The 27908-nt window shown below is 44.9% G+C and overlaps 1 protein-coding gene across 4 annotated transcripts in view; it reads left to right on the top strand.

Moving 5' to 3' along the window:
* Window positions 1–27908, top strand: part of LOC124017118 (sodium-driven chloride bicarbonate exchanger-like) — a 46718-nt gene that overhangs the window by 11866 nt on the left and 6944 nt on the right. For 3 of the 4 annotated variants that reach the window (XM_046332514.1, XM_046332516.1, XM_046332517.1), the window contains 14 exons: window positions 6190–6271; window positions 7701–7856; window positions 16715–16856; window positions 17033–17193; window positions 17392–17580; window positions 18767–18855; window positions 19271–19428; window positions 19619–19706; window positions 19825–19971; window positions 20336–20430; window positions 21825–21999; window positions 22354–22487; window positions 24813–25058; window positions 26745–26850. In XM_046332514.1, the coding sequence (XP_046188470.1) occupies window positions 6190–6271; window positions 7701–7856; window positions 16715–16856; window positions 17033–17193; window positions 17392–17580; window positions 18767–18855; window positions 19271–19428; window positions 19619–19706; window positions 19825–19971; window positions 20336–20430; window positions 21825–21999; window positions 22354–22487; window positions 24813–25058; window positions 26745–26850 (1968 nt within the window). The remainder of the gene's footprint in view (window positions 1–6189; window positions 6272–7700; window positions 7857–16714; window positions 16857–17032; window positions 17194–17391; window positions 17581–18766; window positions 18856–19270; window positions 19429–19618; window positions 19707–19824; window positions 19972–20335; window positions 20431–21824; window positions 22000–22353; window positions 22488–24812; window positions 25059–26744; window positions 26851–27908) is intronic. The other variant, XM_046332515.1, reaches the window with a different exon arrangement.

The raw sequence follows: 27908 nt of genomic DNA, 5'->3' as shown, positions 1-27908 counted from the left end.
AAAGATGCTTCATATATCATTTCTGTAGTATAATTGAGTTATGTTAATAAACTCTGGTTTCTTACCTGTGGGAACTGGTGGGGTAGAGTCCAGGGCCAGAGTCATGGCCAGGGTTACTTCCATCTGTGGGGTAGAGCCAGTCTAGGCACAAGGTTACTTCCATCTGTGGGGTAGAGCCAGTCTAGGCACAGGGTTACTTCCAGCTGTGGGGTAGAGACAGTCTAGGCACAAGGTTACTTCCATCTGTGGGGTAGAGCCAGTCTAGGCACAGGGTTACTTCCAGCTGTGGGGTAGAGCCAGTCTAGGCACAAGGCTACTTCCAGCTGTGGGGTAGAGCCAGTCTAGGCACAAGGTTACTTCCATCTGGGGTAGAGCCATATAGCCAAACTAAACAATAATTTGGGACACAGATAATTTTGGTCCAATTATAATGTACCTACACTGCTTCACATTTGACTTCTGTGGTATAATTGTGTTACGTTAATAGGCTCTGGTGTCTTACAGTTGAAGTCTGAAGTTTAGATACACCTTAGCCAAATACATTTAAACTCAGTTTTTCACAATTCCTGACATGTAATCCTAGTAAAAATTCCCTGTCTTAGGTCAGTTAGGATCACCACTTTATTTTAAGAATGTGAAATGTTGGAATAATAGTAGAGAGAATGATTTATTTCAGCTTTTATTTCCTTCATCACATTCCCAGTGCGTCAGAAGTTTACATACACTCAATTAGTATTTGGTAGCATTGCCTTTAAATTGTCAAACGTTTCAGGTAGCCTTCCACAAGCTTCCCACAATAAGTTGGGTGAATTTTGTCCCATCCCTCCTGACAGAGCTGGTGTAACTGAGTCAAGTTTGTAGGCCTCCTTGCTTGCACACACTTCTTCAGGTCTGCCCACAAATGATCTATAGGATTGAGGTCAGGGCTTTGTGATGGCCACTCCAATACCTTGATTTTGTTGTCCTTAAGCAATTTTGCCACAACTTTGGAAGTATGCTTGGGGTCATTGTCCATTTGGAAGAGCCATTTGCGACCAAGCTTTAACTTCCTGACTGATGTCTTGAGATGTTGCTTCAATATATCCACATCATTTTCCTTCCTCAGGATGCCATCTATTTTGCGAAGTGCACCAGTCCCTCCTGCAGCAAAGCACCCTCACAACATGATGCTGCCACCCCGTGCTTCACAGTTGGGATGGTGTTCTTCGGCTTGCAAACCTCCCCCTTTTTCCTCCAAACATAACGATGGTCATTATGGCTAAACAGTTATTTTCTTCGTTACATCAGACCAGAGGACATTTCTCCAAAAAGTAATATCTTTGTCCCCATGTGCAGTTGAAAACCGTAGTCTGGCTTTTTTTATGGCGGTTTTGGAGCAGTGGCAGTGGGATTGATTTGCACTTTTCACCCCAAAGTGCGTTCATCTCTAGGAGACGGAACGCGTCTCCTTCCTGAGTGGTATGACGGCTGCGTGGTCCCATGGTGTTTATACTTGCATACTATTTACATTTACATTACATTTAAGTCATTTAGCAGACGCTCTTATCCAGAGCGACTTACAAATTGGTGCATTCACCTTATGACATCCAGTGGAACAGTCACTTTACAATAGTGCATCTAAATCTTAAAGGGGGGGTGAGAAGGATTACTTATCCTATCCTAGGTATTCCTTAAAGAGGTGGGGTTTCAGGTGTCTCCGGAAGGTGGTGATTGGCTCCGCTGTCCTGGCGTCGTGAGGGAGTTTGTTCCACCATTGGGGGGCCAGAGCAGCAAACAGTTTTGACTGGGCTGAGCGGGAACTGTACTTCCTCAGTGGTAGGGAGGCGAGCAGGCCAGAGGTGGATGAACGCAGTGCCCTTGTTTGGGTGTAGGGCCTGATCAGAGCCTGGAGGTACTGAGGTGCCGTTCCCCTCACAGCTCCGTAGGCAAGCACCATGGTCTTGTAGCGGATGCGAGCTTCAACTGGAAGCCAGTGGAGAGAGCGGAGGAGCGGGGTGACGTGAGAGAACTTGGGAAGGTTGAACACCAGACGGGCTGCGGCGTTCTGGATGAGTTGTAGGGGTTTAATGGCACAGGCAGGGAGCCCAGCCAACTGCGAGTTGCAGTAATCCAGACGGGAGATGACAAGTGCCTGGATTAGGACCTGCGCCGCTTCCTGTGTGAGACAGGGTCGTACTCTGCGGATGTTGTAGAGCATGAACCTACAGGAACGGGCCACCGCCTTGATGTTAGTTGAGAACGACAGGGTGTTGTCCAGGATCACGCCAAGGTTCTTAGCGCTCTGGGAGGAGGACACAATGGAGTTGTCAACCGTGATGGCGAGATCATGGAACGGGCAGTCCTTCCCGGGAGGAAGAGCAGCTCCGTCTTGCCGAGGTTCAGCTTGAGGTGGTGATCCGTCATCCACACTGATATGTCTGCCAGACATGCAGAGATGCGATTCGCCACCTGGTCATCAGAAGGGGAAAGGAGAAGATTAATTGTGTGTCGTCTGCATAGCAATGATAGGAGAGACCATGTGAGGTTATGACAGAGCCAAGGGACTTGGTGTATAGCGAGAATAGGAGAGGGCCTAGAACAGAGCCCTGGGGGACACCAGTGGTGAGAGCGCGTGGTGAGGAGACGCCACGCCACCTGGTAGGAGCGACCTGTCAGGTAGGACGCAATCCAAGCGTGGGCCGCGCCGGAGATGCCCAACTCGGAGAGGGTGGAGAGGAGGATCTGATGGTTCACAGTATCGAAGGCAGCCGATAGGTCTAGAAGGATGAGAGCAGAGGGAGAGAGTTAGCTTTAGCAGTGCGGAGCGCCTCCGTGATACAGAGAAGAGCAGTCTCAGTTGAATGACTAGTCTCCAGAGACAGTCTTGAAACCTGACTGATTTGGATCAAGAAGGTCATTCTGAGAGAGATAGCGGGAGAGCTGGCCAAGGACGGCACGTTCAAGAGTTTTGGAGAGAAAAGAAAGAAGGGATACTGGTCTGTAGTTGTTGACATCGGAGGGATCGAGTGTAGGTTTTTTCAGAAGGGGTGCAACTCTCGCTCTCTTGAAGACGGAAGGGACGTAGCCAGCGGTCAGGGATGAGTTGATGAGCGAGGTGAGGTAAGGGAAATGGTCTGGAGAAGAGAGGAGGGGATAGGGTCAAGCGGGCAGGTTGTTGGGCGGCCGGCCGTCACAAGATGCAAGATTTCATCTGGAGAGAGGGAGAAAGAGGTCAGAGCACAGGGTAGGGCAGTGTGAGCAGAACCAGCGGTGTCGTTTGACTTAGCAAACGAGGATCGGATGTCGTCGACCTTCTTTTTCAAAATGGTTGACGAAGTCATCTGCAGAGAGGGAGGAGGGGGGAGGGGGAGGAGGATTCAGGAGGGAGGAGAAGGTGGCAAAGAGCTTCCTAGGGTTAGAGGCGGATGCTTGGAATTTAGAGTGGTAGAATGTGGCTTTAGCAGCAGAGACAGAGGAGGAAAATGTAGAGAGGAGGGAGTGAAAGGATGCCAGATCCGCAGGGAGGCTTTTTCCTCCATTTCCGCTCGGCTGCCCGGAGCCCTGTTCTGTGAGCTCGCAATGAGTCGTCGAGCCACGGAGCGGGAGGGGAGGACCGAGCCGGCCTGGAGGATAGGGGACATAGAGAGTCAAAGGATGCAGAAAGGGAGGAGAGGAGGGTTGAGGAGGCAGAATCAGGAGATAGGTTGGAGAAGGTTTGAGCAGAGGGAAGAGATGATAGGATGGAAGAGGAGAGAGTAGTGGGGGAGAGAGGGAAGGTTGGGATGGCGCGATACCATCCGAGTAGGGGCAGTGTGGGAGGTGTTGGATGAGAGCGAGAGGGAAAAGGATACAAGGTAGTGGTCGGAGACTTGGAGGGGAGTTGCAATGAGGTTAGTGGAAGAACAGCATCTAGTAAAGATGAGGTCGAGCGTATTGCCTGCCTTGTGAGTAGGGGGAGGTTGAGAGGGTGAGGTCAAAAGAGGAGAGGAGTGGAAAGAAGGAGGCAGAGAGGAATGAGTCAAAGGTACACGTGGGGAGATTAAAGTCGCCCAGAACTGTGAGAGGTGAGCACAGGATGAACGTGGTACCTTCAGGCGTTTGAAAATTGCTCCCAAGGATGTACCAGACTTGTGGAGGTCTACAATTTTTTTCTGAGGTCTTGGTTGATTTTATTTAGATTTTCCCATGATGTCAAGCAAAGAGGCACAGAGTTTGAAGGTAGGCCTTGAAATACATGCACAGGTACACCTCCAATTGACTCAAATTATATCAATTAGCCTATCAGAAGCTTCTCAAGCCCTGACATCATTTTCTGGAATTTTCCAAGCTGTATAAAGGCACAGTCAACTTAGCGTATGTAAACTTCTGACCCACTGGAATTGTGATACAGTGAATTATAAGTGAAATAATCTGTCTGTAAACAATTGTTGGAAAAATGACTTGTGTCATGTACAAAGTAGATGTCCTAACTGACTTGCCAAATCTACAGTTTGTTAACAAGAAATTTGTGGAGTGGTTGAAAAATGAGTTTTAATGACTCCAACCTAAGTGTATGTAAACGTCTGACTTCAACTGTACCTTTTGGAAGCTGTGGGGTTGTGCCAGTGTCAGGTTCTGAGGTGCTTCCACCAGCTGCAGGCCTGAACACATCAAAGAGTTCTATAATTAAGCGACATGATCGGAATAATACAACCACGGTTATCTGTAGCTCATGTCCATGTCTGTTGTATTACTAAAACACTGCGGTCGTATGGTTCTACACCGTCTGTAGATTCACTGTTTACGTTTTCCAATCGCGGTAAGTTCTGATTACAATCTAGTCTGATTAGATTGTCAAATGATGCAATATGGAAAAGCTCAGCCGTGTCCAGAGATTATTTGAGTGTAGCATTGACTTGTGCTTAGAGATGATTGTGAATGAAGTGTGGCTGATTACCAAAGGGAATTAACTAGCATTACGCGGCATCATGTTTTACCAGCTTACCACTGGCACCCAGCACCTCCTATGTCACCTCATGGTATTTGGCACAAATATTAAGCCTACAACCCCCTGGACAGAAACATGTTATTTTTGGGACACTCACAAGCGAATAGTACACGAATAGTATATATATATACACACACACACACACACACACACACACACACACACACACACACACACACACACACACACACACACACACACACACACACACACACACACACACACACACACACACACACACACACACACACACACACACACACACACACACACACACACTCCATCAACTTTCTGAGACCCTCGACCCCAAAACCACTATTTCTCCTACAACAATCCTAGCCATTATCAGGACAGTCTTTTGGGTCAACAACAGTGTTCCTCTCGGCAGCTGTGTGAGAGTCAGTATATATCTGACCGCACGCATGAGGAAGCATCCTTGTTAAAAAAAAATAAAACGTGACTAAAACAATAAAACTATCTGGGTAGTCAGGGAAGGTGAATTCATAAAAATTGTGATTGGCCACATTAGTTGCCATGGTGACTGTCTGGTGAAGTTAGCCTCATGAAGCTGCTGTGTGTTTATTTAAGGACTCATCCTCTTGCAGCAGGAGGATGGCAGGACGCCAGAGGCCTCTTATATAAGAGTTTTGGCTTTTTTAAATTCAAAAGTGGCTCCGTGTACTGAATGGTCATTTTGATATAGTGGAATGGTCACTGGGCCAAATTCACCACTGTGTGCTAAGCCCAATAAAAAAGAGCACTCTGAGCTTTTTCTGTGAAAATCTCTTGATGTGCAAAGGAATGGTTCTCTTTATACTGTACATACTGTAAATACATGTGCGTATAAAGTCGTTTGGACCATGATAGTTCGTTGGTGATGAAACTCTCGACCCGCTCCACTACAGACCTGTCGATGTTAATATGGGGGCCCGTTCGGCCCACCTTCATCTCTCTCTCCCCCCTCTCTCTCTCTCTCTTTCTTTCTCTCTATTTCTCTCTCTCTCCCCTCTCTCTCCCCTCTCTCTCCCCTCTCTCTTTATCTCTCCCTCTCTCTCCTCTCGCTCTCTTTCTTTCTTTCTTTCTTTCTTTCTTTCTCTTCTTTCTCTCTCTCTCTCTCTCTCTCTCTCTCTCTCTCTCTCTCTCTCTCTCTCTCTCTCTCTCTCTCTCTCTCTCTCTCTCTCTCTCTCTCTCTCTCTCTCTCTCTCTCTCTCTCTATCTTATAGAGGACTGATGAGGAGGCAGTCCTGGACAGAGGAGGCACTCGCTCCATGCTCAACACCAACTTTGAGAAGGAGGAGCTGGAAGGTGAGTCAACATGAACAGTTTAAGAGATGCATCTCACTTAGTCTAAACTGGCTTCCTCCCCTTGTCTCCACCTCTACCTAACCCTATTCTGCTTTTTACATAGTCTGTGACTTCATATCACTTATGGGTGGAAGGAGAGGGACGCAAGTAGACAAGGACCGGGAGCAGGTTAAGAAAACTGGAATGCAAACCGTGACCTTTCTCAGACACTCTGTGTCGCTGTGGCACTGTATTTGCTCTGGTGTAGTATTCCCTGCTACTCCATAAGGAGAACCTATGGATTTGTGAGAGAGGACACTGTAGTGAAGACGAGGACCACACACACACACACACACACACACACACACACACACACACACACACACACACACACACACACACACACACACACACACACACACACACACACACACACACACACACACACACACACACACACACACACACACACACACACACACACACACACACACACACACACACACACACACACACAGAGAGAGAGACCACACATGAATGTCTTAATATGTGTGTCACTTTCATGCCACAGAGAGCAGGACGGGAGAGAACAGACGTTCCATCACATCAGCAAGTTCACAGGCCTGAGGGATGTTGTGATCATTTTATAGAAAACCCCCCGTCTTGACTCACAGACTGTAAGCTGCAGCCAAGGTCCTCCGGGTCCTCAGTGTTTCAACCAGGCATGTCCTAGGCTGCCCTATTGTCTTTCATAATGGTCTCTACGAAACATTCAAAGGGAGATATACTCTATTGTACTGTAATATACCGTGTTAGATGTTTAGTTGATGTCAGTGTGTTGCCGGCTGACTCAGAGATGCATGTTGTGGTTGTTGTGACTGTAACAGGCCACACGCTAAGGCTGTCACACATGACGTGTCAGGGAGACATATTGCTAGAATCATCCTGTCCTTGACTTACTGCCTTAGTTTCTGGGAATGGTTGTTTTTGTTTAACTAGTACTTACACTGAGTAGTGCTGTTAAAGCAGGCCTGGAGGTGGGGACAGAGATATGAGTGGCCAGGGTCTTGTCCATGTCACCTTGTGTACCCTGGCTCTCCCACAGCTGGTTTGAGACCTATAGGGCAGGCCAGTTTGGCTGTCCTAGCTCAGCATTGGAGTCAGCATAGATTATGCTCACCCTGGGAGGGAGGGAGGGATCATTACAGTGCTTGAGTATTTCATTTCCAGCTGACACCAAATTGACATTTGTTTTGTATGACTCTGGCCCAAGTGATTATTTTTCTCCATCAGGGCCTTGCGTTTTAATGAATGAATGATGAATGTGATGCATTTAAAGAATGCATCACATTTTTGTAAATGCACGAATGGGGCCCTGCGGTTTTAGGCCCTAACATTTCTGGGGTTATAGTAATTGTAGTTTGATGCCACGTTTTCATCGTGTCCCCAGGCCACCGGACCCTTTACATCGGGGTCCACGTTCCCCTGGGGAGGAAGTCCCACCGACGTCACCGTCACCATGGCGGCCACAACAAAAACAGCAGGAAGAGATCCAAAGAGAGGGAATCTGGGGTGGACGGCGATGGCAGAGAATCACCCTCCCACAGTAAGTCTATGGGGGGGGGTGCTGCAAAGAAGGTTCCCTGTGAAAATGTGACCAAACAACACTCTTCCAAAAGGGTTCTTCAGCTGTCCACATAGGAAAACCCGTTTTGATTTCCATGTAGAACCATTTTGGGTTCCATGCAGAACACTCTGGAAAGGGTTCTACATGGAACCCAAACCAGTTCTATTTGGAACCAACCAACAAGTGTTCTTCAAAGTTTTTTAATTTTTTTCTAAGAGTGTATTGTCAGTCAATAGGGGGTGTACTGACAAAATGTTCCCTGTGAAAATGTGTGACTTGTCATTTGTTCTTGTTTCTCTGTCATTGACACTAGCCAGGTCTCAGATCTCTTTGTGCTCTTGCCAACTATCATTAATGAGCCAAAAGAGAACAGAAGTTGTGATCCTGATTCAATAATGTAATGAGTTATGCAAATATTGGGTTATGCATATATTGGAATTCCATCACTTTTTTTGTACCACAGATCATTTTATTCTCAAGTTGCTAAGCAACCGCTGTTTGTCTGTCCTGGCGAATAGTTGCTAGCTTATGAATTTCTCAAACTAAATTAGTGACCCCCACAAAATCTGTCTGCATAGTGAAAGTTGAGATTGCCATGAGGCCAGACCATTGGCAAGAGTGCAGAACAGACTGGCACCCAGGCTACATTGATTGACGTCTCTTCACACCTCTTCTCGCTCTCTTTCTCTCACCTTTTTTATCCCCCTTCTTTCTTTCTCTCTCTCTCTCTCTCTATCTATCTATCTTTCTGTTTCTCTCTCTCTCTCACCATGCTCTCTCTCTCTCTCTCACCATGCTCTCTCTCTCTCTCACCATGCTCTCTCTCTCTCACCATGCTCTCTCTCTCTCTCTCTCTCTCTCTCACCATGCTCTTCTCTCTCTCACCATGCTCTTCTCTCTCTCACCATGCTCTTCTCTCTCTCACCATGCTCTCTCTCTCTCTCTCTCTCTCTCTCTCTCTCTCTCTCTCTCTCTCTCTCTCTCTCTCTCTCTCTCTCTCTCTCTCATATTCAATTCAAGGGCTTTATTGGCATGGGAAACGTGTTAACATTGCCAAAGCAAGTGAGGTAGATAATATATAAAGTAAAATTAACAGTAAACATTACACATACAGAAGTTTCAAAACAATAAATACATTACAAATGCCATATTATATATATATATACAGTGTTTTAACAATGTACAAATGGTTAAAGGACACAAGATAAAATAAATAAGCATAAATATGGGTTGTATTTACAATGGTGTTTGTTCTTCACTGGTTGCCCTTTTCTCGTGGCAACCGGTCACAAATCTTGCTGCTGTGATGGCACACTGTGGAATTTCACCCAGTAGATATGGGAGTTTATCAAAATTGGATTTGTTTTCAAATTCTTTGTGGATCTGTGTAATCTGAAAATATGTCTCTCTAATATGGTCATACATTGGGCAGGAGGTTAGGAAGTGCAGCTCAGTTTCCACCTCATTTTGTGGGCAGTGAGCACATAGCCTGTCTTCTCTTGAGAGCCATGTCTGCCTACGGCGGCCTTTCTCAATGGCAAGGCTATGCTCACTGAGTCTGTACATAGTCAAAGCTTTCCTTAATTTTGGGTCAGTCACAGTGGTCAGATAATCTGCCTCTGTGTACTCTCTGTGTAGGGCCAAATAGCATTCTAGCTTGCTCTGTTTTTTTGTTAATTCTTTCCAATGTGCCAAGTAATTAGCTTTTTGTTTTCTCATGATTTGGTTGGGTCTAATTGTGTTGCTGTTCTGGGGCTCTGTGGGGTGTGTTTGTGTTTGTGAATCGAGGCCCAGGACCAGCTTGCTTAGGGGACTCTTCTCCAGGTTCATTTCTCTGCAGGTGATGGCTTTGTTATGGAAGGTTTGGGAATCGCTTCCTTTTAGGTGGTTGTAGAATTTAATGTCTATTTTCTGGATTTTGATAATTAGCGTGTATCGGCCTAATTCTGCTCCACATGCATTATTTGGTGTTCTACGTTGTACACAGAGGATCTTTTTTTGCAGAATTCTCCATGCAGTCTCTCAATTTGGTGTTTGTCCCATTTTGTGAATTCATGGTTGGTGAGCGGACCCCAGACTACACAACCATGAAGGGCAATGGGTTCTATACCTGATTCAAGTATTTTTAACCAGATCCTAATTGGTATGTTGAATGTTATGTTCCTTTTGATGGCATAGAATGCCCTTCTTGCCTTGTCTCTCAGATAGTTCACAGCTTTGTGGAAGTTACCTGTGGCACTGATGTTTAGCCCAAGGTATGCATAGTTTTTTGTGTGCTCTAGGGCAAGGGTGTCTAGATTGAATTTGTATTTGTGGTCCTGGTGACTGGACCTTTTTTGAACACTATTATTTTAGTATAGTCCCCGAGATATGCAACTTTTCAGGGAAGTCAGGAACCAATACAAACAGTCAGTTAGGAAAGCAAAGGCCAGCTTTTTCAAAAAGGAATTTTCATCCTGTAGCTCTAACTCCAAAAAGATTTGGGACACTGTAACGTCCATGGAGAATAAGAGCACCTCCTCCCAGCTGCCTACTGCACTGAGGCTAGGAAACACTGTCACCACCGATAAATCCACGATAATCGAAAATTTCAACAAGCATTTCTCTACGGCTGGCCATGCTTTCCTCCTGGCTACCCCAACCCCGGCCAACAGCTCTGCACCCCCCACAGCCACTTGCCCAAACTTCCCCAGCGTCTCCTTCACCCAAATCCAGATAGCAGATGTTCTGAAAAAGCTGCAAAACCTGGACCCGTACAAATCAGCTGGGCTAGACAATCTGGACCAATTTGGACCAACAATCTCTCTTTCTAAAATGATCTGCCGCCATTGTTGCAACCCCTATTACTAGTCTGTTCAATGTCTCTTTCATATCATCTGAGATTCCTAAAGATTGGAAAGCTGTCATTCCCCTCTTCAAAGGGGGAGACACTCTAGACCCAAACGGTTACAGACCTATATCCATCCTGCCCTGCCTTTCTAAAGTCTTCGAAAGCCAAGTTAACAAAATAGGTCACTGACCATTTTGAATCCCACCGTAACTTCTCCACTATGCAATCCGGTTTCTGAGCTGGTCACGGGTACACCTCAGCCACGCTCAAGGTACTAAATGATATCATAACCGGCATCAATAAAAGACCATACTGTGCAGCCGTATTCATCGACTTGGCCAAGGCTTTCGACCCAGTCAATCACCGTATTCTTATCGGCAGACTCAATAGCCTTGGTTTCTCAAATTACTGCCTCGCCTGGTTCACCAACTACTTCTCAGATAGAGTTCAGTGTGTCAAATCGGAGGGCCTGTTGTCCAGACCTCTGGCAGTCTCTATGGGGTTACCACAGGGTTCAATTCTCAGGCTGACTATGTTCTCTGTATGCATTAATGATGTCTCTCTTGCTATGGGTGATTCCCTGATCCACCTCTACGCAGACAACACCATTCTGTATACATCTGGCCCTTCTTTGGACACTGTGTTAACAAACCTCCAAACGAGCTTCAATGCCATAAAACACTCATTCCATGGCCTCCAACTGCTCTTAAATGCTAGTAAAACTAAATGCATGCTTTTCAACCGATTGCTGCCCACACCGCCCGCCCGACTAGCATCACTAGTCTGGAAGGTGCTGACAACAAATACCTAGGTGTCTGGCCAGACTGTAAACTCTCCTTCCAGACTCATATTAAACATCTCCAATCCAAAATTAAATCTAGAATTGGCTTCCTATTTCACAACAAAAAGCCTCCTTCACTCACGCTGCCAAAACTACCCTCGTAAATCTGACTATCCTACTGATCCCCGACTTCGGCGATGTCATTTACAAAATTGCCTCCAACACTCTACTCAGCAAACTGGATGCAGTCTATCACAGTGCCATCCATTTTGTCACCAAAGCCCCAACTACCCACCACTGCGACCTGTACGCTCTCGTCGGCTGGCCCTCGCTACATATTTGTTGCCAGACCCACTGGCTCCAGGTCATCTATAAGTCTCTGCTAGGTAAAGCACCACCTTATCTCAGCTCACTGGTCATGATAACAACACCCACCCGTAGCACGAGCTCCAGCAGGTATATCTTACTGGTCATCCCCAAAGCCAACACCCACATTGGCCACCTTTCAGTTCTCTGCTGCCAATGACTGGAACGAATTGCAAAAATTACTGAAGTTGGAGACGTATATCTCCCTCACTAACTTTAAGCATCAGCTTACCGATCGCAACAGTTGTACATAGCCCATCCGTGAATAGCCCACCCACCCAACTACCTACCCCATCCCCATATTGTTTTTATTTACTTTTTGCTCTTTTGCACACCAGTTTTCTACTTGCACATCATCATCTGCACATTTATCACTCCAGTGTTAATTTGCTAAACTGTAATTACTTTTCTACTATGGCCTATTTATTACCTTACCTCCTTATTCCATTTGCACACAGTGCATATAGATTTTTCTATTGTGTTATTGACTGCACTTTTGTTTATCCCATGTGTAACTCTGTGTTGTTTTTTGTCGCACTGCTTTGCTTCATCTTGGCCAGGTCGCAGTTGTAAATGAGAACTTGTTCTCAACTGGCCTACCTGGTTAAATAAAGGTGAAATAAAAAACATTTTGGTCTTACTGAGATTTACTGTCAGGGCCCAGGTCTGGCAGAATCTGTGCAGAAAGTGCTGCTGTGTAGGCCCTCCTTGGTTGGTGACAGAAGCACCAGATCTTCAATAGACATTAGACTTCAGATTCTGGTAGGGTGAGGCTGTCTAGTCCCCTCACCAAATTTCTTGAGATATATATATATATTACACACAGTGGGGCAAAAAAGTATTTAGTCAGCCACCAATTGTGAAAGTTCTCCCACTTAAAAAGATGAGAGAGGCCTGTAAATCTTCATCATAGGTACACTTCAACTATGACAGACAAAATGAGGGGAAAAAATCTAGAAAATCACATTGTAGGATTTTTTATGAATTTATTTGCAAATGATGGTGGAAAATATGTATTTGGTCAATAACAAAAGTTTATCTCGATACTTTGTTATATACACTTTGTTGGCAATGACAGAGGTCAAACATTTTCTGTAAGTCTTCACAAGGTTTTCACACACTGTTGCTGGTATTTTGGCCCATTCCTCCATGCAGATCTCCTCTAGAGCAGTGATGTTTTGGGGCTGTTGCTGGGCAACACAGACTTTCAACTCCCTCCAAAGATTTTCTATGGGGTTGAGATCTGGAGACTGGCTAGGCCCCTCCAGGACCTTGAAATGCTTCTTACGAAGCCACTCCTTCGTTGCCCGGGTGGTGTGTTTGGGATCATTGTCATGTTGAAAGACCCAGCCACATTTCATCTTCAATGCCCTTGCTGATGGAATGAGGTTTTCACTCAAAATCTCACGATACATGGCCCCATTCATTCTTTTCTTTACCCGGATCAGTCGTCCTGGTCCCTTTGCAGAAAAACATCCCCAAAGCATGATGTTTCCACCCCCATGCTTCACAGTAGGTATGGTGTTCTTTGGATGCAACTCAGCATTCTTTGTCCTCCAAACATGACGAGTTGAGTTTTTACCAAAAAGTTATATTTTGGTTTCATCTGACCATATGACATTCTCCCAATCTTCTTCTGGATCATCCAAATGCTCTCTAGCAAACTTCAGACGGGCCTGGACATGCACTGGCTTAAGCAGGGGGACACGTCTGGCACTGCAGGATTTGAGTCCCTGGCGGCGTAGTGTGTTACTGATGGTAGGCTTTGTTACTTTGGTCCCAGCTCTCTGCAGGTCATTCACTAGGTCCCCCCGTGTGGTTCTGGGATTTTTTGCTCACCGTTCTTGTGATCATTTTGACCCCACGGGGTGAGATCTTGTGTGGAGCCCCAGATCGAGGGAGATTATCAGTGGTCTTGTATGTCATCCATTTCCTAATAATTGCCCACACAGTTGATTTCTTCAAACCAAGCTGCTTACCTATTGCAGATTCAGTCTTCCCAGCCTGGTGCAGGTCTACAATTTTGTTTCTGGTGTCCTTTGACAGCTCTTAGGTCCTGGCCATAGTGGAGTTTGGAGTGTGACTGTTTGAGGTTGTGGACAGGTGTCTTTTATACTATATATGATAACAAGTTCAAACAGGTGCCATTAATACAGGTAACGAGTTGAGGACAGAGGAGCCTCTTAAAGAAGAAGTTACAGGTCTGTGAGAGCCAGAAATCTTGCTTGTTTGTAGGTGAGCAAATACTTATTTTCCACCATAATTTGCAAATAAATTCATTAAAAATCCTACAATGTGATTTTCTCAACAAAAAAAAATCTCATTTTGTCTGCCATAGTTGAAGTGCACCTATGATAAAATTACAGGTCTCTCATCTTCTTAAGTGGGAGAACTTGCACAATTGGTGGCTGACTAAATACTTTTTTGCCCCACTGTATATGTTGAAGAGGGTGGGGCTTACGCTTGCATCCCTGTCTCACCCCAAGGCCCTATGGGAAAAAATGTGTGTGTTTTTTGCCTATTTTAACCGCACACTTGTTGTTTGTGTACATGGATTTTATAATGTTGTATGTTTTTCCCCCAACACCACTTTCCATCAATTTATATAGCAGACTCTCATGCCAAATTGTGTCGAAGGCTTTTTTGAAATCAACAAAGCATGAGAAGACTTTGTCTTTGTTTTGGTTTGTTTGTTTGTCAATCAGGGTGTGCAGGGTGAATACATGGTCTGTCGTACGATAATTGAGTAAAAAGCCCATTTGACATTTGCTCAGTACATTGTTTTCACTGAGGAAATGTACGAGTCTGCTGTTAATGATAATGCAGAGGATTTTCCCAAGGTTTCTGTTGACGCATATCCCACGTTAGTTATTTGGGTCAAATCTGTCTCCACTTCTGTGGAATGGGGTGATCAGTCCTTGGTTACAAATATTAGGGAAGATGCCAGAGCTAAGGATGATGGTAAAGAGTTTTAGTATAGCCAATTGGAATTTGTTGTCTGTATATTTGATCATTTCATTGAGGATACCATCAACACCACAGGCCTTTTTGGGTTGGAGGGTTTTTATTTTGTCCTGTAGTTCATTCAAGGTAATTGGAGAATACAGTGCGTTCTGGTAGTCTTTAATAGTTGATTCTAAGATTTGTATTTGATTATGTATATGTTTTTGCTGTTTGGTCTTTGTTATAGAGTCAAAAGGATTGGAGAAGTGGTTTACCCATACATCTCCATTTTTGGTAGATGATTCTTCGTGTTGTTTGTTTAGTGTTTTCCAATTTTCCCAGAAGTGGTTAGAATCTATGGATTCTTCAATTACATTGAGCTGATTTCTGACATGCTGTTCCTTCTTTTTCCCGTAGTGTATTTCTGTATTGTTTTAGTGATTAACCATAGTGAAGGTGCAGTCTCAGGTTTTCCGGGTCTCTATGTTTTTGGTTGGACAGGTTTCTCAATTTCTTTGTTAGATTTTTGCATTCTTCATCAAAACATTTGTCATTGTTGTTCATTTTCTTCGGTTTTCTATTTGAGATTTTTAGATTTGATAGGGAAGCTGAGAGGTCAAATATAGTGTTGAGATGTTCTACTGCCAAGTTTACACCTTCACTGTTACTGTGGAACGTTTTGTCCAGGAAGTTGTCTAAAAGGGATTGAATTTGTTGTTGCCTAATTGGTTTTTGGTAGTTTTCCAAACTACATTCCTTCCATCTATAGCATTTCTTAATATTACTCAGTTCCTTCGGCTTTGATGCCTCATGATTGACTATTGCTCTGTTCAAGTAGACTGTGACTTTGCTGTGGTCTGATAGGGGTGTCAGTGGGCTGACTGTGAACGCTCTGAGAGACTCTGGGTTGAGGTCAGTGATAAAGTAGTCTACAGTACTAGTGCCAAGAGATGAGCTATAGGTGTACCTACCATAGGAGTCCCCTTGAAGCCTACCATTGACTATGTGCATACCTAGCGTGCGACAGAGCTGCAGGAGTTGTGACCTGTTTTTTTGGTTATGTTGTCATAGTTGTGCCTAGGGGGGCATATGGGGGAGATGTTGCGGTCACCTCCAGGCAGGTGTTTGTCCCTCTGTGTGCTGAGCCTGTCAGGTTCTTGTCCGGTTCTGGCATTTAGGTCACCACGGACTAGTCCCTGAGTCTGGAAATGATTGATTTCCCCCTCCAGGATGGAGAAGCTGTCTTCATTAAAGTATGGGGATTTTAGTGGGGGGATATAGGTAGCACACAGGAGGAAATTATTCTAAGCTCATTTCCTAATTTCTAGCCAAATGTAAAATGTTCCGGAGGTCTGGGAGAGTGTCTCGCTGGTCTGGGCGGGGTGTCTATTGATCAGTTGCTCCTGTGTGCAGTGTTGGGGCTGCGTTTTGGAGCGGTGTCCTTTAGAGCCGGGTGAAGATGGGCACTGCTGCCTTGTATAGGTGGACCTGGTCATAGAGGCTGTTCAAGTCCAGGGTGGAGTGGTGGGCCAGGAAAACATTTGGTTTTGAGGCACAGTCACGGGACATACTTGCATTTGCCCGCTGTATTGTAGCAGGGAAGTCTTTTTGTGGGAGCAGGGTGGAGATAACCACTTGTGCATTGAGGAAAGTAGAATAAGCTTTTTCAATCACTCCCGTCAGTGCTGTGGCCACACTTTCCTGCTTTGTTCTCAGGTCGTTTGTGCCTGTGTGTATTACTATGTGGCTAGGTGAACCTAGTTGGTCCTCAGACAGCATGTCTAGGGCGTGCTGGGTGTTTGGACACACTGTGTTGAGGGACAAGTTTTTTTTCTTTCTCTCTTTCTCATCTTCTCCCTTTCTTCCCCCCTCTCCACACCCCCAACTCTCTCCTTTGCCTACTCTACCCCTCTACAGCAGACACTCCTGCCCAGAGGGTGCAGTTCCTTCTGGGGACAGAGGATGGTGATGAGGAGCACATACCTCATGCCCTCTTCACTGAGCTGGATGAGATCTGCCTGAGAGAGGGCGAGGATGCAGAGTGGAAGGAGACCGCCAGGTAACCACTCGCACCACCCGCTCCAGCTCCACAGCCAATCAGGTGTCCGTTTTTCTGCTTATGCATCTGTGTGTGCGTGTGTGTGTGTGTGTGTGTGTGTGTGTGTGTGTGTGTGTGTGTGTGTGTGTGTGTGTGTGTGTGTGTGTGTGTGTGTGTGTGTGTGTGTGTGTGTGTAGGTGGCTGAAGTTTGAGGAGGACGTGGAGGATGGAGGCGAGCGTTGGAGCAAGCCCTACGTGGCCACCCTGTCTCTTCATAGCCTGTTTGAGCTGAGGAGCTGCATCCTCAACGGCACCGTGCTGCTGGACATGAGGGCCAACTCACTGGAGGAGATCGCCGGTACGTAGAGTGGTGCTGGAGTGGAGGGTGGCCAGAAGTTTGCTGGTTCAAATCCGAGGGTCGACGGGGAAAGTCTGGCGGGAGTGAGTCTGCAACTGGAGAGTTACCGGAGTTAGAATATCAGGTGCCAATTACTGCCGTTTTGCCCTTGACCAAGGCACGCAAACCCCTAACCAATCTATATGTGTGTTCTCTCAGATATGGTCCTGGACCAGCATGAGGTGTCGGCCGGGGTGGGGGAGGACGTGAGGAGGAGGATCCGTGAGGCGCTCCTGAAGCAGCACCACCACCAGAACCACAAGAAGCTGGCCAACCGCATCCCCATCGTACGCTCCTTCGCCGATATTGGCAAAAAGCATTCCGAGCCCCACTCCATGGACAAGAACGGTGAGCTCACCAACCAACCAACCAACCAACCAACCAACCAACCAACCAACCAACCATCCACACACCAATCACAGTTTTGTGTCTTTTCTGATTGTTATGCTGTATTGTGTCTCTGTGACTTGATGTGTTGTTTGATTAATATCTCAACTACGGTCTACATTCTCTCCTTTTCTTTGTGTGTGTGTGTCTGTGTGTGGCTGTGTGTGTCTAGGTTGTTTGCATGTATATGTGTTTGTGTATATATATATACACACACACAGTTGAAGTCGGAAGTTTACATACATTTAGGTTGGAGTCATTAACTCGTTTTTCAACCACTCCACACATATCTTGTTAATTAACAAACTATAGTTTTGGCAAGTCGGATAGCACATCTACTTTGTGCATGACACAAGTAATTCTTCCAACAATTGTTTACAGACAGATTAATTCACTGTATAATTCACTGTATCACAATTCCAGTAGGTCAGAAGTTTACATACACTAAGTTGACTGTGCCTTTAAACAGCTTGGAAAATTCCAGAAAATGATGTCAGGGCTTTAGAAGCGTCTGATAGGCTAATTGATATAATTTGATTCAATTGGAGGTGTACCTGTGGATATATTTCAAGGCCTACCTTCAAACTCAGTGCCTTTTTGCCTTACATGGGAAAATCAAAAGAAATCAGCCAAGACCACAGAAAAAAATTGACCTCCACAAGTCTGGTTCATCCTTGGGAGCAATTTCCAAACGCGTGAAGGTACCACGTTCATTTGTACAAACAATAGTACGCAAGTATAAACACCATGGGACCATGCAGCTGTCTTACCGCTCAGGAAGGAGATGTGTTCTGTCTCCTAGAGATGAAGATACTTTGGTGCGAAAAGTGAAAATCAATCCCAGATTAACAGCAAAGCACAGAATATTTAATTCATTCAGATCTAGGATGTGTTATTTTAGTGTTCCCTTAATTATTTTGAGCAGTGTAGTACTACTTGCAAATTCAATTTAGGAAGTGCAACATTTTGATCACAAAGACAATCGTCAAGGCCTCATTCCTTCTTTAATCTAGGTAGGATTAATGAATTGATGAATTTCATCTAGATTATAGTGTTACACTAAAAGTCTTAATCTGAATACAGTGCAGTATGTTGTCCAGTGAGCGTGACTAACAGTCTGGCTCTCTCCCGTCCTGATGTGTCCCAGGTCAGACAGTCTCTCCCCTGTCCCAGCCAACCACCACAGAGGGCAAGGAACATGTCAGCCGGGAGAACAGCCATGTGGACTTCAGCAAGGTCTAGCCTGGTCGCACCATTATTTGTATGTTCTGTATAGCCAAGTCCTATGGTTGTTGTCATACTAAGGTTGGCTACCAGGCTACCAGGTTACCCAAAAGTTTCTACTAAGCACAATTCTACTTTTTTATCGACATGCAGTACATTAGCAAGTAGCTACATTACTGTGACTATGCTAACCACCAGTTAGTATGTTTTAGACCAGTGTATTTACTATGCTGTGTGACCCACTCAAAGCGTTTAGCCATTTCTCTGTAGCTCAATGAATAATAAACCCACGGATTCTAGTCACAACTCAGTATCTAGCCAGACATCTGCTGTAGCCAATTTATGACAGATTTCTCAGTGAGCCTATCCATGATCTATTGGCCCTCATTTCAGTCTCCTATTAGCTAAAAAGGATTAATGTCTGTAGATTGACCTCCACTTCATGAAGAAGATTCCACCCGGTGCAGAGGCATCCAATGTCCTGGTGGGGGAGCTAGAGTTCTTGGAGCAGCCCGTGGTGGCCTTTGTCCGTCTGTGTCCCGCCGTGCTGCTCAACGGCCTAGCTGAGGTCCCCATCACCACCAGGTCAGACATGCACACTTTAATTGTATTATAATATTGTTGTTAATGATGATTACGGTTAATACTATGAATTGTATGTGTTCGTAACTGAAGTGGGATAGGTGTTTTTGCATTGGGCAAGTTCCTGAGTGGATGCACTCTATTTAAGGTTTAAAAAAAAATGGTTAAAACCTTCTTCTCTGTTCTCCCTCAGGTTCCTGTTCATTCTGCTGGGGCCTCTGGGAAAAGGACCACAGTACCATGAGATTGGACGATCCATCGCAACTCTGATGACAGACGAGGTAAGTAGCCACGTTGCAGTAGTCCTGTGTGTGCTTTTCCCTGCGTGGCCTTTGGTTATGTTAGCCAAGTTTATGATGCATACAGGTTAACCCCATTCCCTCTCTGTCAACCTCCCAGGTGTTCCATGACGTGGCGTATAAAGCCAAGGACAGGAACGACCTGGTGGCCGGCATCGATGAGTTCCTGGACCAGGTGACTGTGTTGCCACCTGGGGAGTGGGACCCCTCCATCAGGATAGAGCCGCCCAAAAACGTGCCCTCTCAGGTGAGCCTCTTTCTGGTGGTGTCTATGCCATCACCCCTAACCAGAGACTTGTTTTGAGATGCATATATAGTTGACTCTGACCCTATGCCATCATCTCTTAGTTTGCTTCCGACTGCATCACTGGCTAAACCCAATCAGAATTTTACTCGGATTTAACTGCTGGTGTACCCCAAGGACATGCTCTAAATCCCCTCTGAATCAATTTGTTTTGTTTTTCTATCATCAGCTGTTTTTGGTACGTGCTACAGTGGTACGTGTTGTTGGAAGGAATGTTCTTCCTGACAGGCTATTTTAGGACAATCACTACTAGCGGAGATGCATTGAAAATAAATCTGACCTCTGACCTCTATTCTTTACCACACAGGAAAAGCGCAAGGTCCCTCCTCTACCCAACGGAGATCTGGGAGAAGCAGAGGAACCTGGTGGCCATGGAGGCCCAGAGCTACAGCGCACAGGAAGGTAGGTTTGAGTGTGTGTGTGGTGGTTGTGAGTTGAAGGGAAGTGGTGTGTGTGTTTGGGCTGAGATTAGGCTGGCTAGCACTGTGAATGTGATCTACACCACTGTGGACCATCTAAGGTCCTCTTTGTTTTTCAGTCCCCTGTTTATCTCCTCTACGGCTCCCCCTGTCCCCAGCAGTACATCTAGCCATCTTTAAAAAACACACATCCTTATGGGTCTCTCTCGTTCCTCGAGCTCTGTGTTCACAAAAAGAGCTGTGATTGATTCAGTGTGATATATGCATTTGGAATCATCCATGCGTACTTTCCTACATAAGACCAGCGTGACTTATTCAAATGTGCCTCGACAACACTGGGGAAAACACTCTAGCTATTTTGGCAACACTTTATTGTGCAATTTGATGTCCACATATAATGCACCAACTGTGTGTACGGTAACTAAGGACCGATTTGAATCTATAATTAAGCTATTATTAGTTCGTCATGTAATAATGTACATTTATAATATGAGCACTAAGTGAGCAGTAATTAAGTGCTGACCTGAATCTGTTTTATAGGCGATAATTAGTTCAATAGTTAATAGCCTACATCATTCCCTCATACGCATTTTGATCCTGTAAATAAAGTGTTACCTAATCTCTTAAAATGCCTAATAAATATTTAACAATGCAAAATAATGTATATGAATTCATGAATTATTAGTATCTTATTAGCAGTAGCTTTTAAGTACTAATGGACACTCACAATACAGTGTTACAACTTTATTAACAATACTTTATTATAGGTGTCATGTGTTTTGGGTATCTACAGTAGTGTAGTAGAGTGTATCTAGAGCGAGGAGGAAGCTGCAGTAGTGTGATACAGTATATTTAGAGTGAGGCAGTAGGCTATGTGCAGCTGTAGTAAGTGGATGCTGTATGTCATGGGTTTTGAAGTGATGTAGTTGTAAGGGATGCTCCCTGCTACAGTAGGTCTCTGAGGAACTCATCCTGACGTGTAAAGTAGATTGGCCTGCAGCCCAGTTCTGCTATGAGCCATGATCTCCCGGAGGGCCACAGCGTAGCATCCATCCCCGCACGGTTGAAATACCACTCAAAGTCACGCCCCCCTTCCCCCGTTACCCCGGCAACCGCCTCTGGCTAGGTCGCCATGTGCTTCCTCTACCATCAGAATGTTTCCTCTCTCCTCCTAGTGTGTGGCCTGTGGGGGGAAGAAAAAACACATTTAAAAACACACTATGGCGCATACTTTGTACTTGAAACTGAAAAATGAAAGGGAACACATTTGACTCCTTTTACTTCATATGGTAATTGATGTTGGTTCACTAAGGTGTGTGTGTGTGTGTATGTTCTGGTGTACATGCGCTAATGTGTGTGTGATTTTGTGATTTCCAGGTTCTTCGGAGGGTTCTTCATGGACATCAAGCGCAAAGCGCCCCACTACCTGTCTGACTACACGGACGCTTTGAGCCTGCAGTGTCTGGCCTCCTTCCTTTTCCTCTACTGTGCCTGCATGTCTCCTGTCATCACCTTCGGCGGACTGCTGGGGGAAGCCACCGAGGGACGCATAGTAAGACACACCTCTCATACCACATGACACGCGTTGGCTTTGCTGCGTTAACAACATGTTGTCCCAGAATGGCAGAAGAACAGACTTTCTGAAGGCCTTACTTCATATGTCCGTCGGGATTTTCTCATGGAGTTATGCACAACAATAAAGCACTTTTATATTCACATGTTAGGTAAGCAACGATGGTGTCCCGATGAAGCTGAACTAAACGGATAGCTAGGTTTTGGTTGCCTTGTCCCCTAGTAGATAACCATCTTCAACAAATGAAGACTGCACAGACAGTGTAGTTATTATGAAAGCGCTATGTAACCTGTCGTCCATTAACCCATTACTGTCACTTCCCCTTTTGGCCAGAGTGCAATTGAGTCGCTGTTTGGAGCCTCCATGACGGGGATAGCCTACTCCCTGTTCGCTGGGCAGCCTCTCACCATCCTAGGCAGCACAGGCCCTGTTCTAGTGTTTGAGAAGATTCTCTTCAAGTTCTGCAAGTGAGTTTGCCCCACTTCAGATACGTTGTCATGTTGTCTTAGGTGCTCTCATCACTGTGACATGGCTACAGTACATTGATCCTGGCATTCAGGAAGACTTTAGGTATATGGGTTTTCCAAGGCTGTCTGTGTGTGTGCGTGTGTGTCGCTCGTGTGAAAATCGGTGACAACCTCGGCCCAAGAAGAAATGTCATTTTGGTCTAACAGTTAATACGTTGGTCTACCGAGTGGGAGATGAGGGTTCGCATCCCACCAGTTACACGTGTATGTGTGTCCACAGGGACTATAACCATGGCTACAGTTGAAGTTGGAGGTTGATTTACACTTAGGTTGGAGTCATTAAAACTAGTTTTTCAACCACTCCACAAATTTCTTGAAAACAAACTATAGTTTTGGGAAGTCGGTTAGGACATCTACTTTGTGCATGACACAAGTCATCTTAAGAAAAATTGTTTACAGACAGATTATTTCACTTATAATTCACTGTATCACAATCCCAATGGGTCAGAAGTTTACGTACACTAATTTGACTGTGCCTTTAAACAGCTTGGAAAATTCCAGAAAATGATGTCATGGCTTTAGAAGCTTCTGATTGACATAATTTGAGTCAATTGGAGGTGTACCTGTGGAGGTATTTCAAGGCCTACCTTCAAACTCAGTGCCTCTGCTTGACATCATGGGAAAATCAAAAGAAATCAGCCAAGACCTCAGAAAGAAATTGTAGACCTCCACAAGTCTGGTTCATCCTTGGGAGCAATTTCCAAATGACCACGTTCATTTGTACAAACAATAGTATGCAAGTATAAACACCATGGGGCCACGCAGCCATCATACCGCTCAGGTGCGAAAAGTGCAAATCAATCCCAGAACAACAGCAAAGGACCTTGTGAAGATGCTGGAGGAAACAGGTACAAAGTGTATATATATCCACAGTAAAACAAGTCCTATATCGACACAACCTGAAAGGCCGCTCAGCAAGGAAGAAGCTACTGCTCCAAAACCGCCATAAAAAAGCCAGACTACGGTTTGCAATTGCACATGGGGACAAATGTCATACTTTTTGTTGAAATGTCCTCTGGTCTGATGAAACGAAAAATAGAACTGTTTGGCCATAATGACCATTGTTATGTTTGGAGGAAAAAGGGGGAGGCTTGCAAGCCGAAGAACACCATCCCAACGATGAAGCACGGGGGTGGCAGCATAATGTTGTGAGGGTCCTTTGCTGCAGGAGGGACTGGTGCACTTCACAAAATAGATTGCATCATGAGGAAGGAAAATAATGTGGATATATTGAAGCAACATCTCAAGATATCAATCAGGAAGTTAAAGCTTGGTCGCAAATTGGTCTTCCAAATTGACAATGACCCCAAGCATACTTCCAAAGTTGTGGCAAAATGGCTTAAGCACAACAAAGTTAAGGTATTGGAGGGGACATCACAAAGCCCTGACCTCAGCCCTATAGAACAAATTGTGGGCAGAACTGAAAAAGAGTGTGCGATCAAGGAGGCCTACAAACCTGACTCAGTTACACCAGCTCTGTCAGGAGGAATGGGCCAAAATTCACCCAACTAATTGTGGGAAGCTTGGGGATGGCTACCCAAAACGTTTGACCCAAGTTAAATGATTTAAAGGCAATGCTATCAAATACTCAAATAGGTGATGATCCTAACTGACCTAACACAGGGAATTTTACTCTGATTAAATGTCAGGAACTGTGAAAAACTGAGTTTAAATGTATTTGGCTTAGGTGTATGTAAACTTCCGACTTCAACTGTATACATGCGAACAGATCTGGGACCAGGCTAATTGGAAATGTATTGGCAGATAATGTTAAGTACAATGTCTGTGGTACTGTACCACAGACATATTGACGGCTCCACTATAAATATATTTCATGTTAGTGACTCCATTTCCACTATGCAAAGATTTGGACAGAATCAAAGTGTGTGCATGAGTGACTGGCTCATGCTGAATCATGTCTCTCTGAAACAAGTCATTCATGCACGCTTGCACTTAGCATTGCAGTCACTTATTGTGTGTGTGTGCATGCGTGTGTGTGTGTGTGTGTGTGTGTGTGTGTGTGTGTGTGTGTGTGTGTGTGTGTGTGTGTGTGTGTGTGTGTGTGTGTGTGTGTGTGTGTGTGTGTGTGTGTGTGTGTGTGTGTGTGTGTGTGTGTATGTGCGCACCTGTAAAAATCGGTGACAACCTCGGCCCAAGAAGGAATGTCCTTTTGGTCTAATGGTTAAGACGTTGGCCTCCCGAGTGGGAGATGGGGGTTCGCATCCCACCTGTTACACGTGTGTGTGTGTGTGTTTTTGTCCACAGGGACTATGACCTGTCCTACCTCTCCCTGAGGGCCTGTATCGGCCTGTGGACGGCGTTCCTCTGCCTGGTCCTGGTGGCTACAGACGCCAGCTCCCTGGTCTGTTACATCACCCGCTTCACAGAGGAGGCCTTCGCCTCGCTCATCTGCATCATCTTCATCTACGAGGCCCTGGAGAAACTCATCCACCTGGGGGAACACTACCCCATCAACATGAACATCAACCTGCAGAAACTCACCCAGTACTCGTAAGTCATGGAAATAGTATTAGTTAGTGGAACTAATACTCGTAAGTGGATCAAATAGTCATAAGTGGAACTGTTATAGTAGTACTCCTTTAACTGGCAACAAATTAAACTAGTAATCTTAACCTGTAGTATACTCTTTAAAAAAAAGTGCTATCTATAACCTAAAAGGGTTCTTCGTGTGTCCCCACGGGAGAACCCTTTGAAGAACCCTTTTTGGTTCCAGGTTGAACTATTTTGGGTTCCATTTATAACCCTTCCCACAGAGTGCTTTGATGGTGTAGCTAGCTAACACTAAAACTATGTGTACAGGACTCTGGTATACTGTCTGTGTTTTGATCTCAAAAAAAAGGGTTCTCCTATGGGGACAGCCAAAGAACCCTTTTGAAACCCTTTTTTCTAAGTGTACTCATTAATGGAACCAGTACTCCACTAACTACCGCTACTCTTCAGTGGAACTAGTAGTGGAGTAAAATTTGACCTCTTTGTTTAAGTAGCATTCTTAAATGTAAGTAGTTCTCCACTTACAATACTGCAGGTGGAAACCAGTTTTTTTGGAGCCACAACACAGACAGTATACCAGAGTGCTGTACACATAGTTTTAGTGTTAGCTAGCTACATCATCAAAGCACAGATGGGCAACATGGGCAGTTTATCCAGTTTTTCGGTAATGCTCCAAGATTATTGCAGTATCCTGAATAATCCCATGTGTAAACCCAGGGACGTACATTAATACATGATGTAATCGTTCCAAGTCGATGTAATGTACGGTCAAGTTAATGTTTTCCATACATTGGTGAAGTCATCGAGATTAATCCTTATGGGTCAAGCCATGTCACCCGCCAACTCAGGTTCTTCTGAAATTGCTTCTGTAGTTAGAAACAGATAAGATTAGGATTCCTGAAACATTACTTTGTTGAAATATAATTTGGATCTCTGAGAAATTAAATTGATGTCACCCAAATTGGCTGTTTTAATTTATTGGATTCATATCATCTTAAACAAATATAGTACCTAACATCCGATTTGGACCATAATTCTTCATTACAATGAGTGTAGTCCCTGTGAATCTGGAGATGTTTTTACCCCCCTGTTCAGAGAAAATAGCCATTGAAGTCACTTCTGTTCTGTATCATAAATTAGTGTGAAGGTACCAAATTTTGCCCACTAGATGCCGCTGTTCCTGCTACTGACACCACACTCTTTTATCCATTTTGCTGGTCTCTTGTGTTTTTTTAACGGATCACAACATTTTCTTTACTACTTTAGGTAGACAACCAATTGCTTTTGCTCATATAAATCTTAAAAATTAAAGTGGCCAATTTGGGTGCAATCCTTTAATTTCTCAGAAATCTAATTATATTTCAACAAAATAATATTTCAGGAACACTAATCTTATCCGTTTCTAACTACAGAAAAGATTTCAGAACAATCCAAATCCTCTTTCTTGTGCTTTTTGAGGTGGAACAACTCAAATAGTAGAGGACACAGATGTGTTGACATGTTTAGACTAAGGCTGGAACATGACGTGTGTGTGTGTTTACTTGTGCACGTGTGTGTGTTTACTTGTGCGCGTGTGTGTGTGTACTTGTGTGTGTGTGTGTGTGTGTGTGTGTGTGTGTGTGTGTGTGTGTGTGTGTGTGTGTGTGTGTGTGTGTACCTATGCATGTGTGTGTTGTGCTCTGGCAGGTGTGCGTGTGTGGAGCCAAAGGATCCCAGCAACTCCACTCTGAGGTACTGGGAGGACAGGAACATCACTGCATCAGAGGTCAACTGGACCAGCATGGAGGTCAAGGTAAAGAGGGGTTTGAAGCCTAAAAGCCCTGATCTTGGGTTCAGGGGGATGAAGCCATGCTCTGTAAGGACTACCTCCTTCTGTAGCGGAGCACCAGCCGCACTGTGCAATCATCACATGAACTTCTAGAGGTCAGTAGTATTATAGTGCAGGGTCAGGCACTACGGGGTACTATTGACCAATAACCACCCCCTGAAGTCAAATTGAGACATGATTGTTGTCTCTACCTTCTTGCCCTTTGTGCTGTTGTCTGTGCCCATTAATGTTTGTACCATGCTGTGTTGCTACCATGTTGTCGTCATGTTGTGTTGCTACCATGCTGTGTTGCCATGTGTTGCTGCCATGCTATGTTGTTGACCTAGGTCTCTATGCAGTGTTGTGGTGTCTCTCTTGTCGGGATGTGTGTTTTGTCCTATATTTTTCTGAAGTGTTTTATTTTTAATCCCGGCCCCCGTCCCCGCAGGAGGCATTTTGCCTCTCGGTAGGCCGTCATTGTACATAAGAATTGGTTCTTAACTGACTTGCCGAGTTAAATAAAGGTAACATAAATAAAACAATGTAACTAACACTCCTTACTCGATTACTTCTGAAATATCGCTCATCAGCAAATTGCTACAAATATTATATTGTATAAATATAGTGTATTTTTCATGGTGAAACCCCTGGAGAGGGCTGTGAGGCTACAGGGATAGACATTGTCTCTTGGTGGTACAATGTGTTTCCCCAGAGGGAAAAGAACAGTGTGACAGGATTAAAGACATGCAGGCAGGAATTCAACAGGATTTAACCACGCACAGTCACCATAGAGCGTTCTTTTAGTATTCACTGTGACTCTGTCACACGTCTGAAGGCTCAGTGTGTCAATCTCACTCCCACGTATGCACACACACACACACATACTGTATGCACACCTGCATGAAGCCAGTCACGCATATGCACACATGCACACACACATGCATGCACGAACAGAGACACACACTATGTGACTGCAATCCAAAGTGCATGCGTGCATGTATGAATGACTGGGTTCACACAGACATGGTTCAGCATTGGCCAGT

Source organism: Oncorhynchus gorbuscha, unplaced genomic scaffold, assembly GCF_021184085.1.
Source record: "Oncorhynchus gorbuscha isolate QuinsamMale2020 ecotype Even-year unplaced genomic scaffold, OgorEven_v1.0 Un_scaffold_16:::fragment_2:::debris, whole genome shotgun sequence".
Lineage (NCBI taxonomy): Eukaryota > Metazoa > Chordata > Actinopteri > Salmoniformes > Salmonidae > Oncorhynchus > Oncorhynchus gorbuscha.
This window is presented reverse-complemented; position numbering and strand designations above follow the sequence as displayed.